Source organism: Notolepis coatsorum (assembly GCF_963971535.1).
Source record: "Notolepis coatsorum genome assembly, chromosome: 7".
Lineage (NCBI taxonomy): Eukaryota > Metazoa > Chordata > Actinopteri > Aulopiformes > Paralepididae > Notolepis > Notolepis coatsorum.
The window spans coordinates 105,353,517-105,376,986 of record NC_140171.1 but is presented as its reverse complement, the minus strand read 5'-3'; the positions used below and the strand labels follow the sequence as shown (position 1 = coordinate 105,376,986).

Below are 23,470 nucleotides of genomic sequence, written 5' to 3'. Positions count from 1 at the left end.
CTGTTTCTATGTGCAGTGTAAATTCCAATGCTTCTAACAAGCTTGGTATCCTAGTCATTCATTTCCGTCGGGGGAAAATAACATTAGCCGCTAGCTAAGCTAAACTCCCTCCCCATCAACCTGGACCCCCTGCAATTTGCATACCGCCCTAACAGATCCACAGAGGATGCCATAGCCCATGTGCTGCACACAGCAGCATCACACCTGGACAAGAGGCAGGGGAACTATGTGAGAATGCTGTCATCGACTACAGCTCAGCATTCAATACCATAGTCCCCTCCAAACTCATAGCAAAGCTCAGGGACCTGGGCTTGAACTATGACCTCTGCCAGTGGGTCTTGGACTTCCTGACGGGAAGACCCCAGGTGGTAAGAGCAGGCAACTGCACCTCCTCATCCATCACGCTCAACATAGGGGCCCCCCAGGGCTGTGTTCTGAGCCCCCTCCTCTACTCCCTGTACACACATGACTGCGTGGCACAGCGGAACAACAACACAATCATCAAATTTGCTGATGACACAGTAGTGGTGGGCCTGGTCTCTGCCAACGACGAGAGGGCCTACCTAGAAGAGATAGAGAATCTGTCACAGTGGTGTCAGGAGAACTGCCTCTCCCTGAACGTCAGCAAAACAAAAGAGATGATTGTGGACTTCAGGAGGTCGGGGGTCAAGGACTACAGCTCCCTCAGCATCGACGGGGCACCGGTTGAGAGAGTGAACAGTTTCAAGTACCTCGGAGCTTGACATGGACCACACACATTGACAGTGTTGTGAAGAAGGCACGACAACGCCTCTACTTCCTCAGGCGCCTAAAGAAGTTCCAAGTCAGTCAGAAGATCTTTAGGAACTTCTACTCATGTACAATAGAGAGCATCCTGACTGGCAACATCACCTCCTGGTTTGGGAATAGCACTGCACAAGACCATAGCAGACTACAAAGAGTGACACGTTCAGCCGAACGCACAATTGGAGGGGGGCTTCCCACCCTCCAGAACATTTACAACAAGCGGTGCAGGGGGAAGGCTAAGAGAATCATCAAGGACTCCAGCCACCAGAACAACTGCCTCTTTGAACTGCTGCGGTCAGGCAAGCGATACCGAAGTCTTAAGGCGAGCACAGAAAGACTCAGAAGAAGCTTCTATCCCCAGGCCATCAGGCTGCTCAACGAACAATAAACACTATGCAACAACCATCAAATGCACACAGCACACACACCCACCCACACGAACACACTCACTTAAACAAACAACACACTGCAGCACCCACTCTCCACACTTTAGATCACCTAAACACACTTTACACTTTATATTTATTGGTAAAGGATTTGCACTACAACTCGTACACCTTACTGTAAATTGTACCTAAATTGTACCTCATCCCATTTCTGCTCTGCACTATATAGTATTGTATATTAGTACATTGCATAGTATATTGTATATTGTATGGTAACTCAGTTACTTCTATTCTGCATCGAACATTGTACATATGTCTATACTAAACACTGTGACCTCTATTTTTACTTCTATTTTACATGCTATACTTTTTTATTTCATACTTATCTTGTCTAGCACAGTCTCTGGAGCGTAACAGTAAGAAGCATTTTGTATAAAAGTATTCTGTACTTCTGTATGACAACTAATAAAGAAACTTGAAACTAGCCAATCCTGCTCAGTGCTCAGACAGAAAACAGCTGAGCCGAGGTTAGAAAGGGGGAGCAGGGCTCTCTCTCCATCCCTCTCTCTACTTGTTCAATTAAGGAGCCCTTTCTGTGTGTGTGTGTGTGTGTGTGAGTGTGTGTGTGTGTGTGTGTGTGTGTGTGTGTGTGTGTGTGTGTGTGTGTGTGTGCGTGCGTGTGTGTTGTGTGTGTGTGTGTGTGTGTGCGTGTGTGTGTGTGCGTGTGTGTGTGTGTGCGCGCGCGCAGAAAATACCAGATGACATGAGTTTGATAGTATTTACTGAGGATTGCCAGATAATGCTGATATTTAAATGTAAAAAAAATATATAAAAAAGAATTTACATGATCATGCAACATAAAAAAAATTGTTGTAGGAATGGTTTGGGAGAGGGAGGTAGGGAGGTAGGGAGGGGTTTTAGATTGTGTGTTGTGAAGTTTAGACTTCAGTGAGAGAGAGTACAAAAAAAAAAAAAAATGGCCGGTAAGAAATATGCTTGGCGGGTAGAATTTTCCCATCTACCCGCCACTGGCCAGTGAGTCAAAAAGTTAATTTCTTGCCCTGCTCCTGAGCCACTGTCGCCCTCTATGCTCTGATGAAAGGACCCAGAGAGGACCAAGACGCCACAGCACATAATTATGTCCTCCACTGAGACCCCTCTGAGCAGAGCAGAAGAGGCTGCAACACCACATGTGCCTAATCCCTACAGGGGGGACCTCTGCACTAGGGATGCACCGATCCGATATGGATATCGGATATCGGTCCCGATATGACTAAAATAGCTGGATCGGGTATCGGTAAAGAAATATAGGATTTTTATACATTTTTTATTTTTTATAATAATATAATATAATATAATAATAACTAAAATTATAAATAACAATTCAGTACATATATATCTATGTGTTAATTTGTTACATTTTGTTTCACTAAGTTAGGAAAGTAATGTTTTAAGTCATGCCTGATGTTGCCTTTCACAAAAGAATGATCCCAGTCTCTTCCACACAGTGAGGCATACAGTTTATTAATTGAACAATGGGTATCGGATCGGTACTCGGTATCGGTATCGGGACTTAAAAAGTCAGATTGTGCATCCCTATTCTGCACAGAGCAATGCCCTCACATAACCAGTGAGACAGGCGCCGTTTAAACAGAGCCATAACCTTGCTATGACAAACCAACAGCTGTTAAGTGGTCCTGAAGACCTCTGTGCATTTCAAGTAAATAGAAAGTGTACAGATACTGTAGGATCAGATGAAGGCTCCTCCACATCACTAGAGTGAGGAGGAGGGTGGAAAGCCCTGAGCAGGATTTCACTGCTCAACTTGAATAGACAGGCACTCTGGTTGAACTGACAAGTGATAGCCAAGAGAAAATACTTTAAGTCTTTAAAACCTCTTAACATGCAACGTCCCACATATGGGACGTTTTTCGGACTTTTTGCAACCGGCACTTTGGCAACCCCTAGTGGCTCGGGTGTGCATATTTTGTAATACAATATGTATATCAAATTGAAGGCTTATTTGTTGCCTGTTGATAGCGACAAAATCCGTTCAGAGGTTCTCGAGTTACATGCCTGTATTTGAGGCTTGTGCAAAGTACACGGTATTGCGCAAAATACCACTCCCGACTTTTGGCGCAGTAGTTCCGTCAATCTAGATCCAATCTAGAAAATGATTGTGGATCGTTGTAGCCAATCAGTGTGGCTTACCAATGAAACACCACGTGGGGATGTATGAATCAGGGATCTAGGCGACAAACTAAATTCTTTAACAGGAAGAGAAAAACAGCCAAATGAATTGAAGTCTATGAGAAAACTGAGTTTTTCTTTGTACACAGTTTACCAAAATCACTCTTAATCACTAATTTCTGAATGGATCTTTATGTAATTTGGATATGTACTACATAAGGCTTCAGGCTATGGCTCCGTCTGGATTTGTAAGCCATACCACCTTCTGGGGAAATACTACCTCTGGACTACTAACTACTACAGAAAAACTTGAGTAACAAGTTTTTCTACAACTCAAGTTCAGACCTATGTTACTCTATTATGTTAGCACTAAAAGTGCAGTCCTCAAGTTCAAGTTAAAGAATTACAGGCGGCTAGGTGGTGTAGTGGGCAAGGCACTCGCCACCAACGCAGGAGACGCTGGGTTCGAGCCCAGCTCTCGGCGTTGCTACCAGCTTGGCTGGTCGTTCACACTAACACAATTGGCAGTGTTAGCGGTGGGAAAGCTGGTGGGTGGGTCCTGGTCATTGTAAACAGCGACTCCTACAGTTCGGTCGGGGCGCCTGCACAATGAGGGAAGGATCTGGAGGGAGGTAGTGTGACCTTCCACACGTTACACTATCCCAGTGAGAGTCTGCGCTGCCAGGCTGGCTGCCGGCTGGCTGCACATGTGTCGGAGGAAAGCATGTGATAGTCTCCGGCCTCCCGGACCAACAGTAGGGGGGAGTGCGCAACGACCAGGAAGGGGGTTGGGAATTGGCATAACGACTAACAGTGGGATGGGAGAAAAATCGGAAAAAAGGAGGGGGGAAAAGATAATAATAATAAAAATAAAATATAATTGCCACTTTTCTGCCCGCTTGATAAGCGGTTAAAGACAACTGACTCAAAGGCACTCATGGTGGAGATCCCAGCTAGGGGACAGGCTATGCTTAATAGGTTTTACCCAAGTAAAAGTGGCTGAAAAGAGGCTTGCCGTCAAAATCTCTGAAAGGAAGAGAAAGGACGAGAAGACCTACCGGGAGGAGGTTGATGTACTGGCATGCTGGTGCCGGGATACCAGCCTACTCCTGAACATTGGTAAAACCAAGGAGCTGATCGTGGATTTTAGGAGAATACAGCAGGGGACACACACGCCACTGTGGATAAATGGGGCTATCGTGGACAGGGTGAGCAGTTTTAAGTACCTGGGAGTCCACATCACAGAGGACCTGACATGGACAACACAGATAGACTCAGTGGTAAAAAAAAGGCAAAACAGCGCCTCTATCACCTGAGACAGGATCTATCAGGGAAGATACTCCACTCCTTCTATTCCGGGGCTGTAGAGAGGATTCTGACTGGAAACATTACTGCCTGGTTTAGAAACAGCACGGCCCAGGACAGGAAGGCCCTACAGAGAGTGGTGCGCTCAGCAGAGCGTACTACGGGTATTGCACTACCACCCCTGCAGGACTTATATAACAGGAGGTGCAAATCCAGAGCCTGCAGAATAATGAAAGACCCCCACCACCCCAACAACAGCCTGTTCAAGCTGCTGTGGTCAAGCAAGCGCCTATGCACACACGCAGCAAGAACAGAGAGACTAAGGCTCAGCTTCTTCCCCCAGGCCATCAGAACATTGAACACTGAACTCTCCACACACAAGCACACATGAACACACACACAACACACACACTGTACACGCTCACACACTAGCAGCCACTTTAACATGAGCACACACATACTCATGCTGCACACGCTCACACTTATGGTCACTTTACAAAAGGAAAGGTCACTTTAAGAATAGTATAGTTGATAGCGTCACGCTGGATTCAACCGGATAAAATGTGCCCCAAGGTATGGATTCTCACCTATCTCGATGTGATTTATCTAGAGATATCTACTGCGCGAATTGTAGGTGTTAATGAAGCCAGCATCGCAGTCTGGGTAGCTGTGGTGGATAAGATAAAGGAACGCACAAACGGTCACTTTAAACAAAATGGAAAGGACACTTTAAAGGAATGAGGAAAATAAAGGTCACTTTAAGGAAAGAACTGATGTGGTTCTTGATAGTATAGTTTAGAAATAGCAAGTATAGCATAAGGATATAGAGTAAAAACTGTATATTGTATAGTAGTGTACATAGGACCCAAGCTAACATTGTATTGCACTAAGAATATTTATTGAAATAAAGCAGAATCCAGTTTAATAGGCAAGAGAATGGTCGTAATACAGTCCGATGGTCAAAAACACAAAACAGCCTCGACAACAGAAAAAGGGATTGTTCAATACTCAGGGTAGTCGTCCGGTCCAGGGTCAGTACACAAGGGGGTTTCTCAGCCAGTCCAGGGTCCAGTACACAAAGAACACCTTCTCGCCTTCACCTCTCCTCTCACTACCTATTTTATTTTTTTATACTTTCTCTTTTTCCCCCTTTCTTTTTCCGCTTTTTCTCCCATCCCAATGTTAGTCGTTATGCCAATTCCCAATCCCCTACCTGGTCGTTGCGTGCTCTGCCTCCTACCGTCGGTCTGGGAGGGCGGAGACTATCACATGCTTCCTCCGACACATGTGTAGCCAATCCCCACTTCTTTTCACCTGGCAGCGCAGACTCTCACTGGGGGAGTGTAACGTGTGGAGGACACTACCTCCCCCAGGATCCGACCTCGCTGTGCAGGTGTAACGGGGAAGCCCGTGGGTATGTCCACAGTCACGGAAACAGGTGTGTTGACGAGTGACTGTGGCAGTGCGGGCTGGTAAATTAAACTCACTTCCCCATAACAGGGTTAACAGACGCATAGGTACGGTAGTTAGGAGTTAATTCACTTCTTAGTGCAGCGGCCTGTGTCGTCGCCCGCGGACGCGGGAGCCCCCTGTTCGACTCCCCCTCGGGACATTCTCATTTAACATCAAACACAACGCAGACCCAGTATGATCCGTCACAGTGGTGCCGTGACCCGGATGTCCTGAGGGGCGTGAGTTTAGGGAGGTGAGTGTAACGGGGAAGCCCGTGGGTATGTCCACAGTCACGGAAACAGGTGTGTTGACGAGTGACTGTGGCAGTGCGGGCTGGTAAATTAAACTCACTTCCCCATAACAGGGTTAACAGACGCATAGGTACGGTAGTTAGGAGTGAATTCACTTCTTAGTGCAGCGGCCTGTGTCGTCGGACGCGGGAGCCCCCTGTTCGACTCCCCCTCGGGACATTCTCATTTAACATCAAACACAACGCAGACCCAGTATGATCCGTCACACAGGCGCCCCGACCGATCTGTAGGAGTCGCTGTTTTACAACGACCAGGACCCACCCTCGCCGGGTTTCCCACCGTCTAACACTGCCAATTGTGCTAGTATGGACGGTCGGCCAACCCGGAAGCACCACAGCTGGATTCGATCCCACTGTCTCTGTGGTGGTGGGCAGACGCTTAGACCGCTGCACCACCCAGCCGCTCCTTCTCACTACCTCTTACCTTACACAACTTCGAATAACTCAATCTCTCTCTCTCAATACAACAACTCCAACCTCACCTCTGCTCAACTTACTCCTGACTAACCTAGTGGCTTTGTAGTGTGTGGGTCTGGGTATGTTCCCGTGAGATGTGGGTGAACTAATGATGCACAGGTGTGTTCTATCAGTACTAATCAGCTACCTAATTGTCTCTACTCCTTCCGTGGCAATAATATCTCCCATCCTTCACATATCCATGAGAGGGGGGGGTGAGATCTGCCACAGTAGTTTGTTTAAAGTACAGCAGTATCATGGTAAAATTGGTTTTGACATTACAAGTTACAATTTCGCTCTACTGGATCATGGCCATCTTGGATTTCTGGGTCAAAATGATGTCATAACGTCAAACTGATGTCAGAATCAGAATCCTCTTGGTCGACTTACACAAAAAAGTGTATTCATACATTTTTCAAGATGGCGCCAGCAAGTATTTTGGATTTGGCCCTCCGACAAAGAATGCCAGGATTTTTGGGAGGGACATGGGGGCAATTTTTTGTTATAAAAGGTTCATAGAAGTCAAATCAATCATCGAAACATCTTAACCAGAGAATGGTCACGGAATTGAGGTTCTTGACCCAACTATTAGGGCTTTCCATCCTCCTCCAGGTGTGTCACGGAGGGCCAAACTAGGGCAAGGCTCTGTCTAAACAATGCCATGGCGAGGGCATTGCCCTGCTTAGGGGGGTATTGGTGGAGGACATCAGGTTCTATCTGATAGACATGGCTGATACATGGCTCAGTTCTGGAGCCCCTCCATCCCACCGTTAGTTTCTAACTGGGTGTGTGTGGATATACTGTATATATATAATCCTATGATTACTGGCAAAGCATCTTGCTTTCTCGCCCTGATGACCCTTGTCCATTTCTACATGAAATGTGGCTTGGAAGTGAGAGTAGGGTCACTGCCCCTGCAGGTAGTGGGCGTGACCTGGTCAGTGATAATTGCATGATTGAAAGTTCTTTCAGTAGTGCACATTGGTGCGAGCATAGTCCAAGACGCTTTGCCAGTAATCATATAACTAGGGTTATGAAATAACCGTTCTAGGCTGTTCTGAACAGTGGTGTCTGGTAGGACATTCCTGGGAAAACCATCCAGCACACAGGAAGTGATGTGTGTTTTATGTCACCAGCAGCAACTGCAGTTTATTTGTGTCATGTCCCCTGTCTCCTAGTATCATTGTCTCTGTGTGGGTGTGGGTATGTGGGGTTAATTGCAGGATTGGAACCTGGTGGGGAGGCACCAGCCTACTTATACCCAGCTCATACTGCAAGACAAGGCCTGATTGTATTCTCAGCTAACCCAGTCAGTCATAATTTTAGCTTGTAGCCTGTTTATTCCTGCCGTGTTTAACCCCGCCTGTCCTCCCTTGTCTCTAGTCCACTACCTGGCTCCCCTCCCAGCTATCATCCTGTATCCCGTGTATGACCCTCGCTCGTTGGACTACCCTGCTCCTGGATCTCCCCCATGAACTGTCTGCGTTGCCCGCCTTGTCTACGAACCTCCGCCTGTCGGACTACGATTCTCCCGGATCATCCCACGCCTCGTCTTTGACCTCACGCTTGTCCAACTACTGTCCCTTTTTTATATTAAACACCCTTCGAACCTGTCCAGTTGTCTGCTCTCTCTCTGCATTAGAGTCTCACGGTCAAACCATAACAATTTGGAATGAATAGAAGACTAACTCAGTAGTTAGCATTGATTTTCAAGATGGAAAGCAGCTAAAAAATGCAACAGCAATCGTCATACCAATAGATGTCGCCAAAATAAACACAAATGAGGAACTTGTGGATTACCACTTTGACATAGAGCATTCGTCAAAAAGAGAACCTAGCTATCCTGAAGCACCATAGATGTTGTGTTGAGCCCATTTTCATTCAGATATAGTTAAGGTGAGGGGGGGTCAAAAGTTTCCCTAACTATGGAGCAATATTTAGCCCATTTCCCAGTAAGCTACCATGACATGTTTGGTATCTACATTACTCACAATCTCTAGTTTCATATTTTTACACTGGCATTAAATGACAACTGTGGCCAATGAGCTGTGGAATTGTGCCATATTGTACGGCAAAACACGTCAAAGAATACTATGAATGATACACAGTAGCAGAAATATTTTTATAGTTCAATTTCACCATTTCATTCAACTAGATTATGTGGTAGGATATGTAGCATCGGCACTGTCAATACCTGGAGCTCACATCAAAGGGGCATGTGTCTGTTGAAGTTGGCAATGCTGTTTGGGGGGCATTGGGACAGGTAATACATTTGTAGTGTGTAGTTCCATAGAATTTATAGCAATGTTATAGACTCTCTTTTGGCAATGGGATTGGCTACTTATGTTGAGCGCTTATTCTTATCATTAGGGCACAAGTATATATATATATAGCTCAATGAGGAAATATACTCAACCTCTCCAGCCCTTCCCAGAGACAGTTGCATTTCTCTCCTCTCCCCAGGCTCCTCAAGGCCGTTCCTACCGCCGCCTCTACTGCTCCATGAAGCCCGACGCTGCTATGCTCTGTGCTTCGTGCCGGTTGCTGGACTATACTCAAATCAACTCGAAATGGATCTAATCAGTGGATTGCATATTTTCGTCAAGAAGCAGAATAAGACTAACCCTCTCTGCCTCTTGGGACATAATAATCGGGCTACCAACTTGAAGACGTGGTCATTTTTGGATTATCGAAGCTTTTGGACTGCAATAAGAAGATTTTGGATCTGTTTACCGAGCACAGGACCTAACCAAATGAACTGATTAAGACACTTGGACTAATGCATTCAGTCATTTGGACGCAGTTGTTAAAACTCACTCCACTCAAATCAATAGTTATATTTCACTCTACTCAAATCAAATTTAAAGTGACGTGGCTGGGATAAATGTTGCCAGTCAGTTCAGCCAAAACAAATTCCTGGACCAAGGTCGAACCAGGGAGCTGCTGGAGTCGAAGGCCCTCTGGCAGATAAGAGTGGCAAGCAGCTCCCCCACCCCCAATCCCCCCTCCCGCGTGTACGCCTGGCGCCTATGCTGGAGGGGTGCCAAAGTGACTGTCTCATCGCCAAAATTCCACCCCCTATGACGGCAACGGTAGTCATCTCCCAGCTCCTCCCCCTCCGGTCCTAGCTGACGGCAACTGTAGTCAGAGTCGAGTCCGGAAATTCTCTCCGTCCTTTTCTGTAATGAGTTGTATGTGTATGTATCAAGCATCCTTGACTTCCAGGGATGATGTAAATAAGTCATTGGCTTTTTCGTTCCTATCCTTGACAAAAGCAAATATGTGATGTAATGATCTGTATATGTTTTGTTGTCTAAATAAATACCTACCTACCTACCTACCTCGAGAGTGACTGTTGTGATCCTAGGTTTGAGTTTCTCCACGGTCATCTTCTCAACTAGAGTATATGTAGCACCCTGAATATGTAGCTATTATTCAGAAGTGCTGACTTGCCTTTTATCTCCCCTTTGTGCACAAAGACATATTAACTAGTTTCCATGGATATTCTCTCGAACAATGACGCAGGTTTCCCCTCCTCTCACCGGCTGGAATATGGATTATAAACAGTAAACTAAATCATATTCTATCCACTCAGTGCTTCCTGTGGGGCTAGTTGGTGGTCCAGCAGGGGGCGGCGGTGGCAGGCGGAGCGCACGAGAGAGAGACAGAGAAGGAAGCAAGTCAACGGGAACGGAAGTGGGGAGGAGCAGCCTCTTCGACATTGGACTTGGACCTGTTCGGTCGTGTCTTGACAGAGCCCCGTTGTGGACCACACGGGTGAACGTATTGAACTTGAGTATATGACGGGTTATCCTAGAAGTATCCGTGATAGTGTGTGAGTAAGAGAAACCGAACCCAAGGACTAACGTCCATAGATAACGTGTTATAGTAGCAGTGTGTGCAGTATATTAGCATGCGGCTAACGGCTATATTGACTCCAGTATACACCGGGCGCGAGGCGCTGAAGAGACCGGTGGTGTAGCCAGCCACGTTGCATTAACAGTATAACCGAATAGCAGGAGGGCTGTCTGGGACCCACAGAGTAGCTTCAGTTAAGGTAGGGCTAGAGTATTGTCGCGCGTCGACCCAGCGCCGGCCGTCAACAACCAGTCTTCGCCGGCGTCCGACATCTGCTCTGCACCGGCTGTCTTCAGCCCAGTTCGTCCCGACCAGCAGAGGTCGCCATCACCCAGCACGCGCTCTCAGCCCGCTACTGCTCCCTCTGCTCCCGCCCCGCTGGCTGGCGCCCGTGACGAGAGCGCTCGACGCCATCTTGCTACCCGGACAGGGGTGGCGCGGCGAGGCCGCCATCTTGGTTGAGTACAATAGAGCTTCAATGCTCAGGATCTTATTGCACAGTACACAGTGTGATGCGGCCTACGGGTGAAGCTAACGTTGCTAACTACAGTTCATAGGGGTACCCCATAAACCTTACATGCCGGCATTAGTATAGGACTTTTGTTTTGGTAAAGTGGGCCCACCTTTTCATTTTCTTTGAGTGTGATAACGTGTTTGTTCTTTAATAATATTTTCCCATCTAATTAACCCTTTCCCTGTGGGGAGGTTACAGACCTGTGGTATCATAAGTAAAGCCTTAGAGAGGTATTATCCCTACCATATAATTAAAGCCTGAGAGAGGTATTATCCATGGTACTAACCCAGACGTGGGTGATGAGTCAAGCACATTGAAGTATATTATCCCTGGTACTAACCCAGAGGTGGGTGTATAATATAAGTGTCTATAAGGTATTGAGTTACAAATTGAGTAATAGTAGGACTTCATTCTATTTAAACATTGCCATTAAATCGTTGTAACTGAACAGTACAATTAACATAAAGAATTAGATGGGGTTCTGTGTGCGTGTCCATTCCTGAGCCTATTAGTAACTATTTTGGTGTGGGTAACGTTAATACAATTAACCCCTTCCTATCCAACTTTCCCCTTACAGTCATTAAGGTTTCTAGTGGTCATCAAGGGAGGGTACTGCTTGCGGGGGGAACGAATCTATTTATTCATCTATCAGTCACTAGGTGTGGGAGGGTTACGGAGGTATTGGGGGAAGTGAGAGCAAGTTGGGGAGTACTGCTGACCGCCCCGGAGAGGCGAGGAAGAACAGAGTACCAGACCAGGTTGGTAAATCCCGGGCCCCATCCACTCTCACTGCCGGCCTCCAGTTTGACGCTCCAGGCCCAAAGACGAGGGTGCAGTCAGACGGAGCTCTACTGCGTCCAGCTACCTTGTGACTGCCAGCAACCGTTCCCACTAAGCAGGGATAATCCACCCTGCTACATATAGATGGAACTATGGAACTCTTAAAGATATAAGTAATACTGCCAAACAGCCACTTCTAAACAAAAGTCCCCCTCTTGGTATTGCACTTTGTTTACATTTAGTCAGCCACCAAGTTGTGCGTTAGTGAAGAATCATCTAAATGTAATATATTACTAACTATCACTCCGTTGGCTTTAAAATGTTGAAACGGCATTACTGTACATTAGTAAAGAACTCTATTCTTTCTTTTGAAAGCCATCCTCTGTATAGTGTATTTGATGCTCTGCGAAGCTCGTTTAGTGATTCTTTGATGCCTCGATGCTCTACTGAGGTCCTTTGTTCCTGCTGCTGTTAAATTCTTTAACGAACACCGCTAGCTCTGTATTGTGAGGCTCTTTTATTTTCTTTCTACTGTGTTATGTAACTTGTTGTTTCATGTTTGTGTATTTGTACTCGCTCTGGTGGCAAACCATGTTTTGCCTCAGGGATTAAGAATAAACTAGGGCTGACCCCTATTAGTCGAATAGTCGACTAATCGATCGAAAGGAGCCGTAGTCGACTGCCAACCTTTTAGTCCAGTGGTTCCCAAACTGTGGTGCGGGGTGCGCGAGCGCCCTCTAGGTGGTGCGTGACATGAAAAGGCTAATGGTAATTTTTTTTTTTTACAATAAAATTTCATACAAATCTTAGTCAAACCTTTAGTATTATGAATATTAAACATGCTGGCAGAGTACATGCATCCATGTTGTCGTGAATATTTTAATTAAATAAGGAAATTCCCTATCCATAGTCGCCGTGGGAAGAGATAAAATAAAAAATTAAATCTGTGCACGGAGACCAGCAACAGAAACCCATTGGGGGGTGCGTCAGCTAGGTCGGGAGGTGACAGGGGGTGCACGGCCAAAAAGGTTTGGGAACCGCTGTCTTAGTCGAATGCAACAAATATATATAATAATAATATTATAATAATACAAAAAAGAATTATCATTCTTTCCAAAAGAAAAGTGGCCTAGAAGCGTCGCTAACGCTAATGGCACGCATACCAGAGGCTAACTGCCTAAGAAAACAGGCACAGAGGCACTGAAAGAGGATTTCACCCATCTAATGAACACACTAGACTAGACAAATATCAAGATGTATCCATCAGTGGACCAATTGCATGCTTTTGCAGAGGACAAGAAGCCTTCCGTCGACTCCTTCAGACATTAAACACCCCCACAGCCCAAATGGAATGATACATTTAAAAAATAAAAAAAATTATAATTTTGTTCTTCAAATTTTCTTTTTCATAGTCGACTAATAGTCAACTATCGGCTAATTTCGGCCAATCAAAGTTGACTATCCAAATCCTTAGTCGGGGACAGCCCTAGAATAAACCATACCATACCAATGCATTAGGACTTGTTTAGGACTCAAAACCCAAAGTTTCAGTAAAATATCACAACGGGTATACTTTCATGGTGGAAACATTTATTGACAACATTTATTGAGAAAAATCAGACAAACAGACAAAAATGATCTAATTATTAAATTAGGTTCCAATGCCTCACTGGCTTCGTGAATAGGCAGAAGAAGATCACAATATCAACCTAAGGCGTGTAATATTGCAGTTGAGTAGCTGTGCTGTGTGGTTTCACCGCTGCAGTTCAGGACGTAGGAAAACCACACATCAATGGCCAAGGCCAGCACAGTTCATGGACGTCCAGGTACCACGAGGCTTCAAGTCCCATGGATTGAACACTATCATCTCTTATCGTCTCTGTTCCTGATCGCCAGTCTTCTAAACTCCGCTGGCTTGGACACCAGGCGAACAGATAAACATTGATAACATAATTTATCTTTTTTTTCGTTTTCGTTTTTTCAAGTAAGACTACGAGCGGTCACAGTTCTTCCCTATTAAGGCAGTGCAGTTATGGGGCTTAGGTTGAACTGGCAGCAGCCCGGAGTCTGGAGCGGATGGGGGGCCAGGAAGGAGGTAGGGAGAGTGAACACCGACGGCTCGAAGCTTTTGGCGCTGAAAGCGGCGGCAAAGTCACCGGCGAAGAAGGAGGCGGCGGCGGCCTCCGTGGCGCAGGGCGTGGACGGCTCGGGGGCGGTGTGGACGGGCGCGGAGGAGAGGACCTCGGACTCGAACTGCAGCAGTTGGCCCATGAAGCTGAAGTTGGGCGAGATGAAAGCCCGACGCTTTTTGATGATGTCGAAGGCCTCCTCCAGCTGCAGCCTCTCCGTCCTCATGATGTAAGCCATGCAGATGGTCGGGGAGCGGGAGATGCCCGCCTCGCAGTGGACCAGGACCTTTCCCCCCGATTGCTTCACGTGATCTGGAAATGACAAGAAGAAGGGGATAGCCTCGTGTTAATGGTGTTGTAAGTCCCCCTCCTTCAAATAGGCCCTCGAGACCCGCCTCTTCAAGCTTGCTTTCACCCAATTATTACCCTCCCTCCATCTAAGGACTCAAGTGTTGAGTTTTATTGTTGATATTTCTTTGTCATGTTTTACTCTATTCTGTATTTTAAATCTGTAAATTATTGTATTGTGTAAAGCGACTGCTCATTACTGTGTGATTATGTAAAAAATATAGCACATATGCTGGTTTTCCATAATCTTTTGTATGTGGGTGTCACTGATATTTTTTTTTAAAGCCAAGTGGAGATCAATGAGAGGTTGCTCAATTCTCCCGGGGAGTGACTCAGTATTGACTCAGTGACTGATGACATTTTTTTTTGTATTTCTTGAGTTTCTCCTCACGCCCACTGAGCCTTTAAGAGCGACGCTACTCATCTCTCATCCCTGTCACACAGCACCTCCACATTTAACCTAACACACACACATTACATACACACACAAGAACATATAAGGACATATATGTACACACGCATAGATGAAATACATACACACACACACACCTCATAATCAAAGGGACACACACACATACATTGACCTACACCCAGGGGGGGGGGGTTCTGACTCATAGAGCACAGCTGTACACGAGACACTGTCTCTCCCCCACGCCTGTGGGGGTGCCGAGAGCTATGTAACCCAGAGTTCACTGTGCCAAAAGACATGTTGCACTAATTTGGTATTACGACGCTCCTACGCTCTGGTTGTCAGTCATAATGCCATTGCCTACACACAAATCTGCCTTCTGCCACCTGTAAGATGCTGCTCATCGACAGATACTGAGATTCTCTGTAATTTTCCATGCTCACACCTACATACTGTATGTCTCTCTCTCTCTCTCTGCTCTTGCATACTCTCTTAGTCTCTTTGTCTCTCTGTCACTTGTGCATGCTTGTGTATCTGTGCACATTACACACGCGCCAGAGAGGGCCACGTCAAGTGTCCGGCTAGCCGGCCCTGAGAGCCTCGACGGGAGGGGAACAGGGATGGTTTCTGACAAGCTCAGACCCTCCGACACGCCACATGAATGAATCATGAGCCTCCCGTCTGGAGGAGAGGAGTCAGCGAGGGATAGAGCAAGAGAGGAAGAGAGATAGCTAGAATGAGAGAGAGAGAGAGAGAGAGAGAGAGAGAGAAAGAGAGAGAGAGAGAGAGAGAGAGAGAGAGAGAGAGAGAGAGAGAGAGAGAGAGAGAGAGAGAGAGAGAGAGAGAGAGAGGGGGAGAGAGAATGAGAGAGGGAGAGACAGAACGAGAGAGGCCGTGGGTGTCTTAATGATCATCTACAAATGGTGCTCCAGTCCCTCGCCGCCTGGCTGGAGATGCCGCTGTGCACTTCAGCGGGTGGCTCTTTCCACCTGGGTAGACGATATTTCTCTCTCCTCGACAACATATCACACACGTCAACTCTGAGAGTTTATGAATGGTGATTATCCCATCCCACTGTATTGTTATTTCATTCTAATTAGTGTATATACTTGACCACATCTTGCCCAGTTGTACAGCCCTGGCCTGTTCTTATTCCTATTTAATTTTTTACTTATAATTGTATTATATTCTATTGTGCTATATTGAATTTGGTTTATATCCCATTTCATTTAATTCTACCTCTTTATTTACAGTTGTACAGACCTGGCCTATATTTTATTTCATAATTCTATTCTATTGTGCTTAACTTAGTTCATATTTCATTTGATTTGACTCCACCTCTTTATTGTATTATCTGTCCGTTAATGTCGCACCGAAAACTACCAAAGCAAATTTCTTGTATGTGAAAACTACTTGGCAATAAAGACTTTTCTGATTCTGATTCTGATTAGAGATCGACTGATTGAGAGACCGGGGGGGGGGGGGGGGGGGGGGGGTTGTTGGATTTGTGTGCCATGCCGATCGTTTGGAATCGCTAATAGCTTTCGAAGGCCTTTGCCGCACGGAGGCTAAAGCACCTCCTGGAACAGTTTGTTGTCTTACGTAATGGACTGGCTGGCACCGCGGTGTCCTAGATGCAGGCGGGGCCACCAAACAAAGCACCATATGAACAATAGCAGCCACACAATACAGGTCAGGCAAGGGCCCTGTGGGTGAGCTGCTTCGTCCTCCGCGATGCCTGACTATAAATAACCTCCCGGCGCAGTGTGCACGTCTCTGTTGGTACGAGTGGTGGAAAGTAACGAAGTATATTTGCTCAAGTACTGTACTTTTTTACTCCACTACATTTATCTGAACCCATCAGTTACTAGTTACTTTACTTTAAGATTTTGCATAGAAAACATGGCTTCAGATTTGAAGCCTGGCGACTTCAAGAGGATGTAATCAGAACCAGAGTAACTTTAACACATCCCACTTTATCATAACCTTCAGAGGTCAATGGTTTGAGCATTGGACACTCCCATGCGCTGGAATACACAAACATCATGTAGAATGTGTGTAGAATGCATACTTTTACATTCAAATACTTCTTTGCTTTTACTTTCGAAGGAGGACTTTTACTTTTACCAGAGTGTTATTTTATCTGGGTATTTCTACTTTTACTAAAGTAAAGGAACCGTATACTTCTTCCACCACTGGTTGGTACTACTATTATCCAACACCTCCACCCTCCCTCCCGCTCTGTCTTTTACTCTGTTACATATTCACTTCACTGACTCCCCCACAAGATAAACACCAATCGAGATGCGCTGTTGTGTGTCGGTCAGCCCTCGACTTCCAACCCAACCACTGCGTGTGTTCGTGCGTGTGCTTGTGCGTGTGCGTCAGTCAACCAGCCCCCAACCTACACCAGGTCATTACTTGCTCACCCACGTGTCACACTGGCTGGCCACACCCGGCAGAGTAAGCTACAGAGATTAGGCCCAGGAGGCACTGACGACACGGCAGTGTCTTTTCTAAAGGAGGCGGGTTCGTGGAGACGGTCTGAAACCGGGCAACAAGGGGACTGATTACCGTGTGAGTTCTTAGAGCCCTCTCTATTTTGGGATAGCAGTGGGCAGAAATATCTTTTTAAGCTTTTATTTTAAGATGGGAAGCGTTTCAAAATAGTCACATATCCATACGTGTCTCTCCATAATCGCTGCTCGGGAATACCAGGAAATGGGGCTTCTTAATGGAGGAATATTTATTCTGCTCCCTAGCCAGTTTGGGTCAATCAACTACAGTCTAATTAGAGGTTCGAGCCAGACAATCCACGAGCGTGACGAGACTCCATGTGGGCAATCATCATGACAACGTGACAAAGCTAGAGTGCCCCCTTTAAGATGTCTTAAAGCAGATACAAGCCATTGCAAAGCCCTAAGCACAATGGGCCTCTCAAACAAACGATACCCCATCACACAGAGAGAGAGAGAGAGAGAGAGAGAGAGAGAGAGAGAGAGAGAGAGAGAGAGAGAGAGCCATTCACACAAGTGACACACTTGATATCAATTCCAATCACCGTCAACAAAATGTCCTCCACTCACCAATGAATCCTATGGCCTCCTGGAAGTGTGAGCTGATGTCGGCCGTGTGGCTATCCTCCACGGGGATCCACTTGTAGTCGTAGAGGCCCTTGGAGGGCCGCATGTCTCTGCGCGACACGTTGAGCAAGGCCGTGATGTGAAGGTCGCCGAGATAGTCCTGTCTGGAGGCGTGGTAGGCACTGCCGAGGTAGAGGAAAGGAAGTATCTCCACAGGCTTGCCCTGAGACAAAAGAGAGAGAGAGAGAGAAAATATAGTCATGAGTCAAGGAGATAGCGGGACAGAACATGCAGCGCAGCGCGAGAGAGACATAACAGAGACGCTTACCATCAGCCAAATAAAAGCCAGAGCAGTACATTGTGTGCACCGACTGGAGTGGGCATCACGCAGCTGGCGGCGTGGGTTTACCCTTTATGTAAACAATTAAGTAAAATAGCCTACGAGGAGTCAGGCATAGACACAATACTGTGTTCTTTGTGATGTAAGCGTGCGGCGGCCATGTGTGCAGTGGAGGAGATAAGAGAAAAGGTCAGCGATGAAAGGGTGCATTTCTCTCTACCAGGCATCTGATGTCAGCTGGGTGCCTTTGAATGGATCCACTCTTATGTGACGGCTGACTGAGAGCAGCGAAGGTCAGAGAATATGGTGTGTGTTTTCAGATCTTATGATGTGGGGACTGGGGACATCCTCTATATATAGAGTCTCTATGAATTCAGCATGGCTGGTCAGATGATTAGATTTATTATGGTGTATTGGATACGAGAGAAAACGATTTAGCCCATGACAAGAATGGAGAGGGGGGAAATAGAATAGTGGAGTTTAAATAAAGTGGTCGCCTATATACTGACACGTCTGTCAATGTCTTTTGAGCAGCCTACAAATCCTATTCTCTCGGGCACGCGAGGGGAATTCCCTTCACATCACCGAGAGAATAGGACATGTATTCATCAAAAGACTTATAGGGGTGGTTAAAAAAGAGGAAGCAAGGGTGTTTCCGTTTTCATACCTGATCATAATCTGGTTTGTGGTGAGAAGAACGCTGCTTCTCGCAGTGACCGTTAACTCTTTTCTCGGTTTCAGTTGCGCTCTGGTCGACGGTTTTCACCTCAGTGCAAAGTTCAGGGTACTGGGAGTGGAAGTTCTCGTATCCTCCTGTGAGAGACCGGGGGAAAACACAACACATCTTAATTAATAAATAAGCTTATAATTCTGTACCCCCTTTCGTCATGTGAAAATGGCAGCATTTGTGAAAGCGATTTAACGTAGGCCGTGAACTGCGTGGGATTTTAACCTTATAACCTGATTATAAACACGTAATTAATTACTGTAGCCGAAGCACCGGTAATCCATTTAGGCCTTCAGCCTACATCCTGAGGATGTAAAGGTGACAGACGGATATAGGCGGGGTTTGACACATCGAGCTGTGAATGATTTAATTGAACGAAAAGGGGACAAGTCTAAAAAATAAAATAAAAAAATCTGTAAGAAAAACAATTAAAATCCTTCTAAAGAAAGTTAGATTGGGCCAACAGTTTATCTGTCCATATTCTCATACAAGGTTGCGCACTGACTCATCCGCTCCCTTGACGCACGCAGATCATTTATCTTGTGAAGAACGACATGTCTGTTCACAAGGATCGGTGATGATATCGTACAGCGCGGAAAAATCTAAGCTTATTTGTCTTAAATGTTACTCCTCGGAAGAAATACTTAATTTGAATCGACCTATTTAAAAAAACAAATCCTAAAACGGGTTGACTTTTAAAAATAAATTAGATGCGGGTCGAAGAGACACTCAATTTTCTGTAAAAATGCTAACACACTGACAATGGTTTAGGACGGTGGCTGTGTTCTTTATGAATTAGGCAATTTCTGTCAAATCAATTGTACTTGTAATTAATAGCCTTATTAAATTAGCCCAACGCCAAATCTAGGATTCCGTTTTGGAGTAGCCGAGGATATATCAAGTTGGGCTCTCACTTGATAAAATACGTACACCTCACATTTAAACAAAACAACAACCAAAAAAACTATTTATGTTATAGCCAATGTTCTCACCTTTCAGGAAGCAGATGTTTGCCCCACTCGCTAGATGCGAGAGGGTATTTATCACTATTTGTGCAATACTGTCTTTTTTGAGTTTTTGCCAATGAGACGTCCCGTCGTCAAGAGCGATGACGGCCGATATGCTCCCTTCCCGAAGGCGAAACAGGGCTCTCTCGTCCGGGATAACGAACTGAAGAGGCACCGGTCCTCCCCTCGACCTCCGGACCACGACCGTGTTCAAGTTGACATTGACGGAACCCTTGATATTAGAGTTCGAAAATGAAAAATAAGGTCGGCAATCCACAATGAGACAGCTGCCACATTCCTTCCTCATGATCTTCTTGAGACGCCGGCAGTCTATGCTTGAGACTTTCATTTTGACCCCGGAGTCGTTTATTGCCTTAGAGAGAATTACTCTATCCTAGCAGTGGACGCGGGCGAGTGATAGAGTCTGTGTCTACCTTTTCTCCGAGGGGATTCCGTCGGATCAGTTTTATTTGAATGGAACCTCCGGCGCGTGACGTCACGAACCAAATATGGACACCGGCGAGGTGGGATCTCTGCAAAAGCCTACTCAGTACTGTGCTGTGTGACTCCACCCTCCTTGTGAGAAATAGTCCACCCTTGAATCAACCCTTACTCATATTATGTAGCCGTTTTCACGTCGTCATCATCATGGTTACGAAGAAGAAACATGACAAAGTAGCACGATTCCAGAGAAGGAATTACCATATTTATATTTGTATGTCATAAATGTCTTGATGAATTGAAAATGGAGGACCCTTATGTAAACAAGACGAAAGTATTTTTCTGGTCTTCATCCTAGCAGTTGTTTATTGAGCTGTACTGTATTGTACCCATTCTGCAATCTGTTAATAAAGTTTTCAATCAATCAATCAATCAATCAAGGATCGATCTAATTAAATAGACAAATAAAAAACAGAGCCAAATCAAATGTGTAAAGCCCGAAATCATGTCCCCATGGGCCGGACAAGTCTTCTTTAACCGTTTCACTGCCACTAGTAAAGGGTTAACCTTCTGCAGTGTGGTAGTGAAATGGTTAACCCTTTGCCATGTGGCAGTGAAAGGGTTAACCTTATGTATTGTCGCAGTGAAAGGGTTAACCATTTGGTAGTGAGGCAGTGAAAGGGTTAAACAAGTCAAGAAGAAACATCACAATAAATCAAACACAAAAAACCCACCATGAAATCCAAAATAAATGTAAAATAAATAAATGCAACACTCCCAGACATACCCCAGCGAACGTAAGGAAAAACTCACTAAAAACCTAGCAATAGGAAAAAAGCACCACAGGCAATGTGGAGGAGAGAAACCTTAGACGGGCTGTTCAAGGGGGGATCCCCCTTCTTCTAGGTCGGTGATAGTATTGTTGTAACTTGCTATGGATTTGAGCCACGTGCTAAAATCAATTTATACGAACATACTTAGTCTGCACTAATCAGAAATGTAGAGAATTTCAGAGAATGCTCAATAGTCTGAACAAGGAGCTGACAACAGCAACTATTTACTGCTGCCTTTGGTCCCATGTATAGGCTGCTGCAGCCACCTGCTCTATATCCACTGGTAGACCTAATCTCATAAGTGCACTAACAGGCTTAAACGTCACACAGCGTGCACTCACATGACACGCAAACACACTGCTCAATAGACCTGCTCAACTGTTTTATCTTCAGAGCTGTGACACTATACCTGTGACCTGCTTTGACTGCGGGATAAAAAGGAAGACGAGGTGAATGGCATGTGTGTGTGTGTGCAGCTACCTGTCTGTCTGGATGTGCTCTGCAAACATGGATGGATGGCGGACAGATGAATGGATATACGGCTGGATGAATGATTGGATGGGAGGATAGAGACGGAGGGATGAATGGATGGGTGTAAAGGATTAGAGGGACAGCGGGTCCATATGGTCCAGCCTATAATCCGAGCCTGTGACATCATCACTAATGAGAGGGAAGGCCCTCTATCCTAGTCTCTCTATCCTAGTCTCTCTATCCTCATTTCTCTATCCTAGTCTCTCTATCTGAGTCTCTCTATCCTAGTATCTCTATCCTAGTCTCTCTATCCTAGTCTCTCTATCCGAGTCTCTCTACCCTAGTCTCTCTATCCGAGTCTCTCTATCCTAGTATCTCTATCCGAGTCTCTCTATCCTAGTATCTCTATCCTAGTCTCTCTATAGTCTCTCTATCCTCGTTTCTCTATCCTAGTATCTCTATCCTAGTCTCTCTATCCTAGTCTCTCTATCCGAGTCTCTCTATCCTAGTATCTCTATCCTAGTCTCTCTATCCGAGTCTCTCTATCCTAGTCTCTCTATCCTCGTTTCTCTATCCTAGTCTCTCTATCCTCGTTTCTCTATCCTAGTCTCTCTATCCTAGTATCTCTATCCTAGTCTCTCTATCCTAGTCTCTCTATCCTAGTATCTCTATCCTAGTATCTCTATCCTAGTCTCTCTATCCGAGTCTCTCTATCCTAGTATCTCTATCCTAGTCTCTCTATCCGAGTCTCTCTATCCTAGTATCTCTATCCTAGTCTCTCTATCCTAGTCTCTCTATCCTAGTCTCTTTATCCTAGTCTCTCTATCCGAGTCTCTCTATCCTAGTCTCTAGCCCTCTGTCTCTAGTCCTCTATCCTTGTCTCTCTATCCGAGTCTCTATCCTAGTATCTCTATCCTAGTCTCTCTATCCTAGTCTCTCTATTCTTGTCTCTCTATCCTTGTCTCTCTATCCTAGTCTCTCTATCCTAGTCTCTCTATCCTAGTCTCTCTATCCTAGTATCTCTATCCTAGTCTCTCTATCCTAGTCTCTCTATCCGAGTCTCTCTATCCTAGTCTCTAGCCCTCTATCCGAGTCTCTCTATCCTAGTCTCTAGCCCTCTATCCTAGTCTCTAGCCCTCTATCCTAGTCTCTAGCCCTCTATCCTAGTCTCTAGCCCTCTATCCGAGTCTCTCTATCCTAGTCTCTAGCCCTCTATCCTAGTCTCTAGCCCTCTATCCTAGTCTCTAGCCCTCTATCCTAGTCTCTCTATCCTAGTCTCTAGCCCTCTATCCTAGTCTCTAGCCCTCTATCCTAGTCTCTCTATCCTAGTCTCTAGTCCTCTATCCTAGTCTCTAGCCCTCTATCATAGTCTCTAGCCCTCTATCCTAGTCTCTCTATCCTCATCTCTAGTCCTCTATCCTAGTCTCTAGCCCTCTATCCTAGTCTCTAGTCCTCTATCCTAGTCTCTAGTCTCTCTATCCTAGTCTCTAGCCCTCTATCCTAGTCTTTAGCCCTCTATCCTAGTCTCTCTATCCTAGTCTCTAGCCCTCTATCCTAGTCTCTAGCCCTCTGTCTCTAGTCTCTCTATCCTAGTCTTTAGCCCTCTATCCTAGTTTCTAGCCCTCTATCCTAGTCTCTAGTCCTC

General features: G+C 45.7%; 1 protein-coding gene across 1 annotated transcript; it reads right to left on the bottom strand.

Annotated features, from left to right (window-relative positions):
• Positions 1-13,607: 13,607 nt before the first annotated feature.
• Positions 13,608-20,503, bottom strand: dusp5 (dual specificity phosphatase 5). The gene is made up of 4 exons (XM_084318624.1): positions 20,066-20,503; positions 19,014-19,159; positions 18,010-18,229; positions 13,608-14,478 (listed from the first exon to the last, which is right to left on the bottom strand). The coding sequence occupies exons 1-4, from the start codon at positions 20,427-20,429 to the stop codon at positions 14,054-14,056; spliced, it is 1,155 nt and encodes a 384-aa protein (XP_084174750.1). The 5' UTR covers positions 20,430-20,503; the 3' UTR covers positions 13,608-14,053.
• Between the last annotated feature and the right edge of the window lie 2,967 nt (positions 20,504-23,470).

Coding starts and splice junctions, on each gene's coding strand:
- dusp5 (XM_084318624.1), bottom strand. CDS start 20,429: ATGAAAGTCTCAAGCATAGACTGCCGGCGTCTCAAGAAGATCATGAGG. Junction 19,160..20,065: donor AAACATCTGCTTCCTGAAAG/GTGAGAACATTG, acceptor GGTCTCTCACAG/GAGGATACGAGAACTTCCAC. Junction 14,479..18,009: donor GGAGGCCATAGGATTCATTG/GTGAGTGGAGGA, acceptor TGTCATTTCCAG/ATCACGTGAAGCAATCGGGG.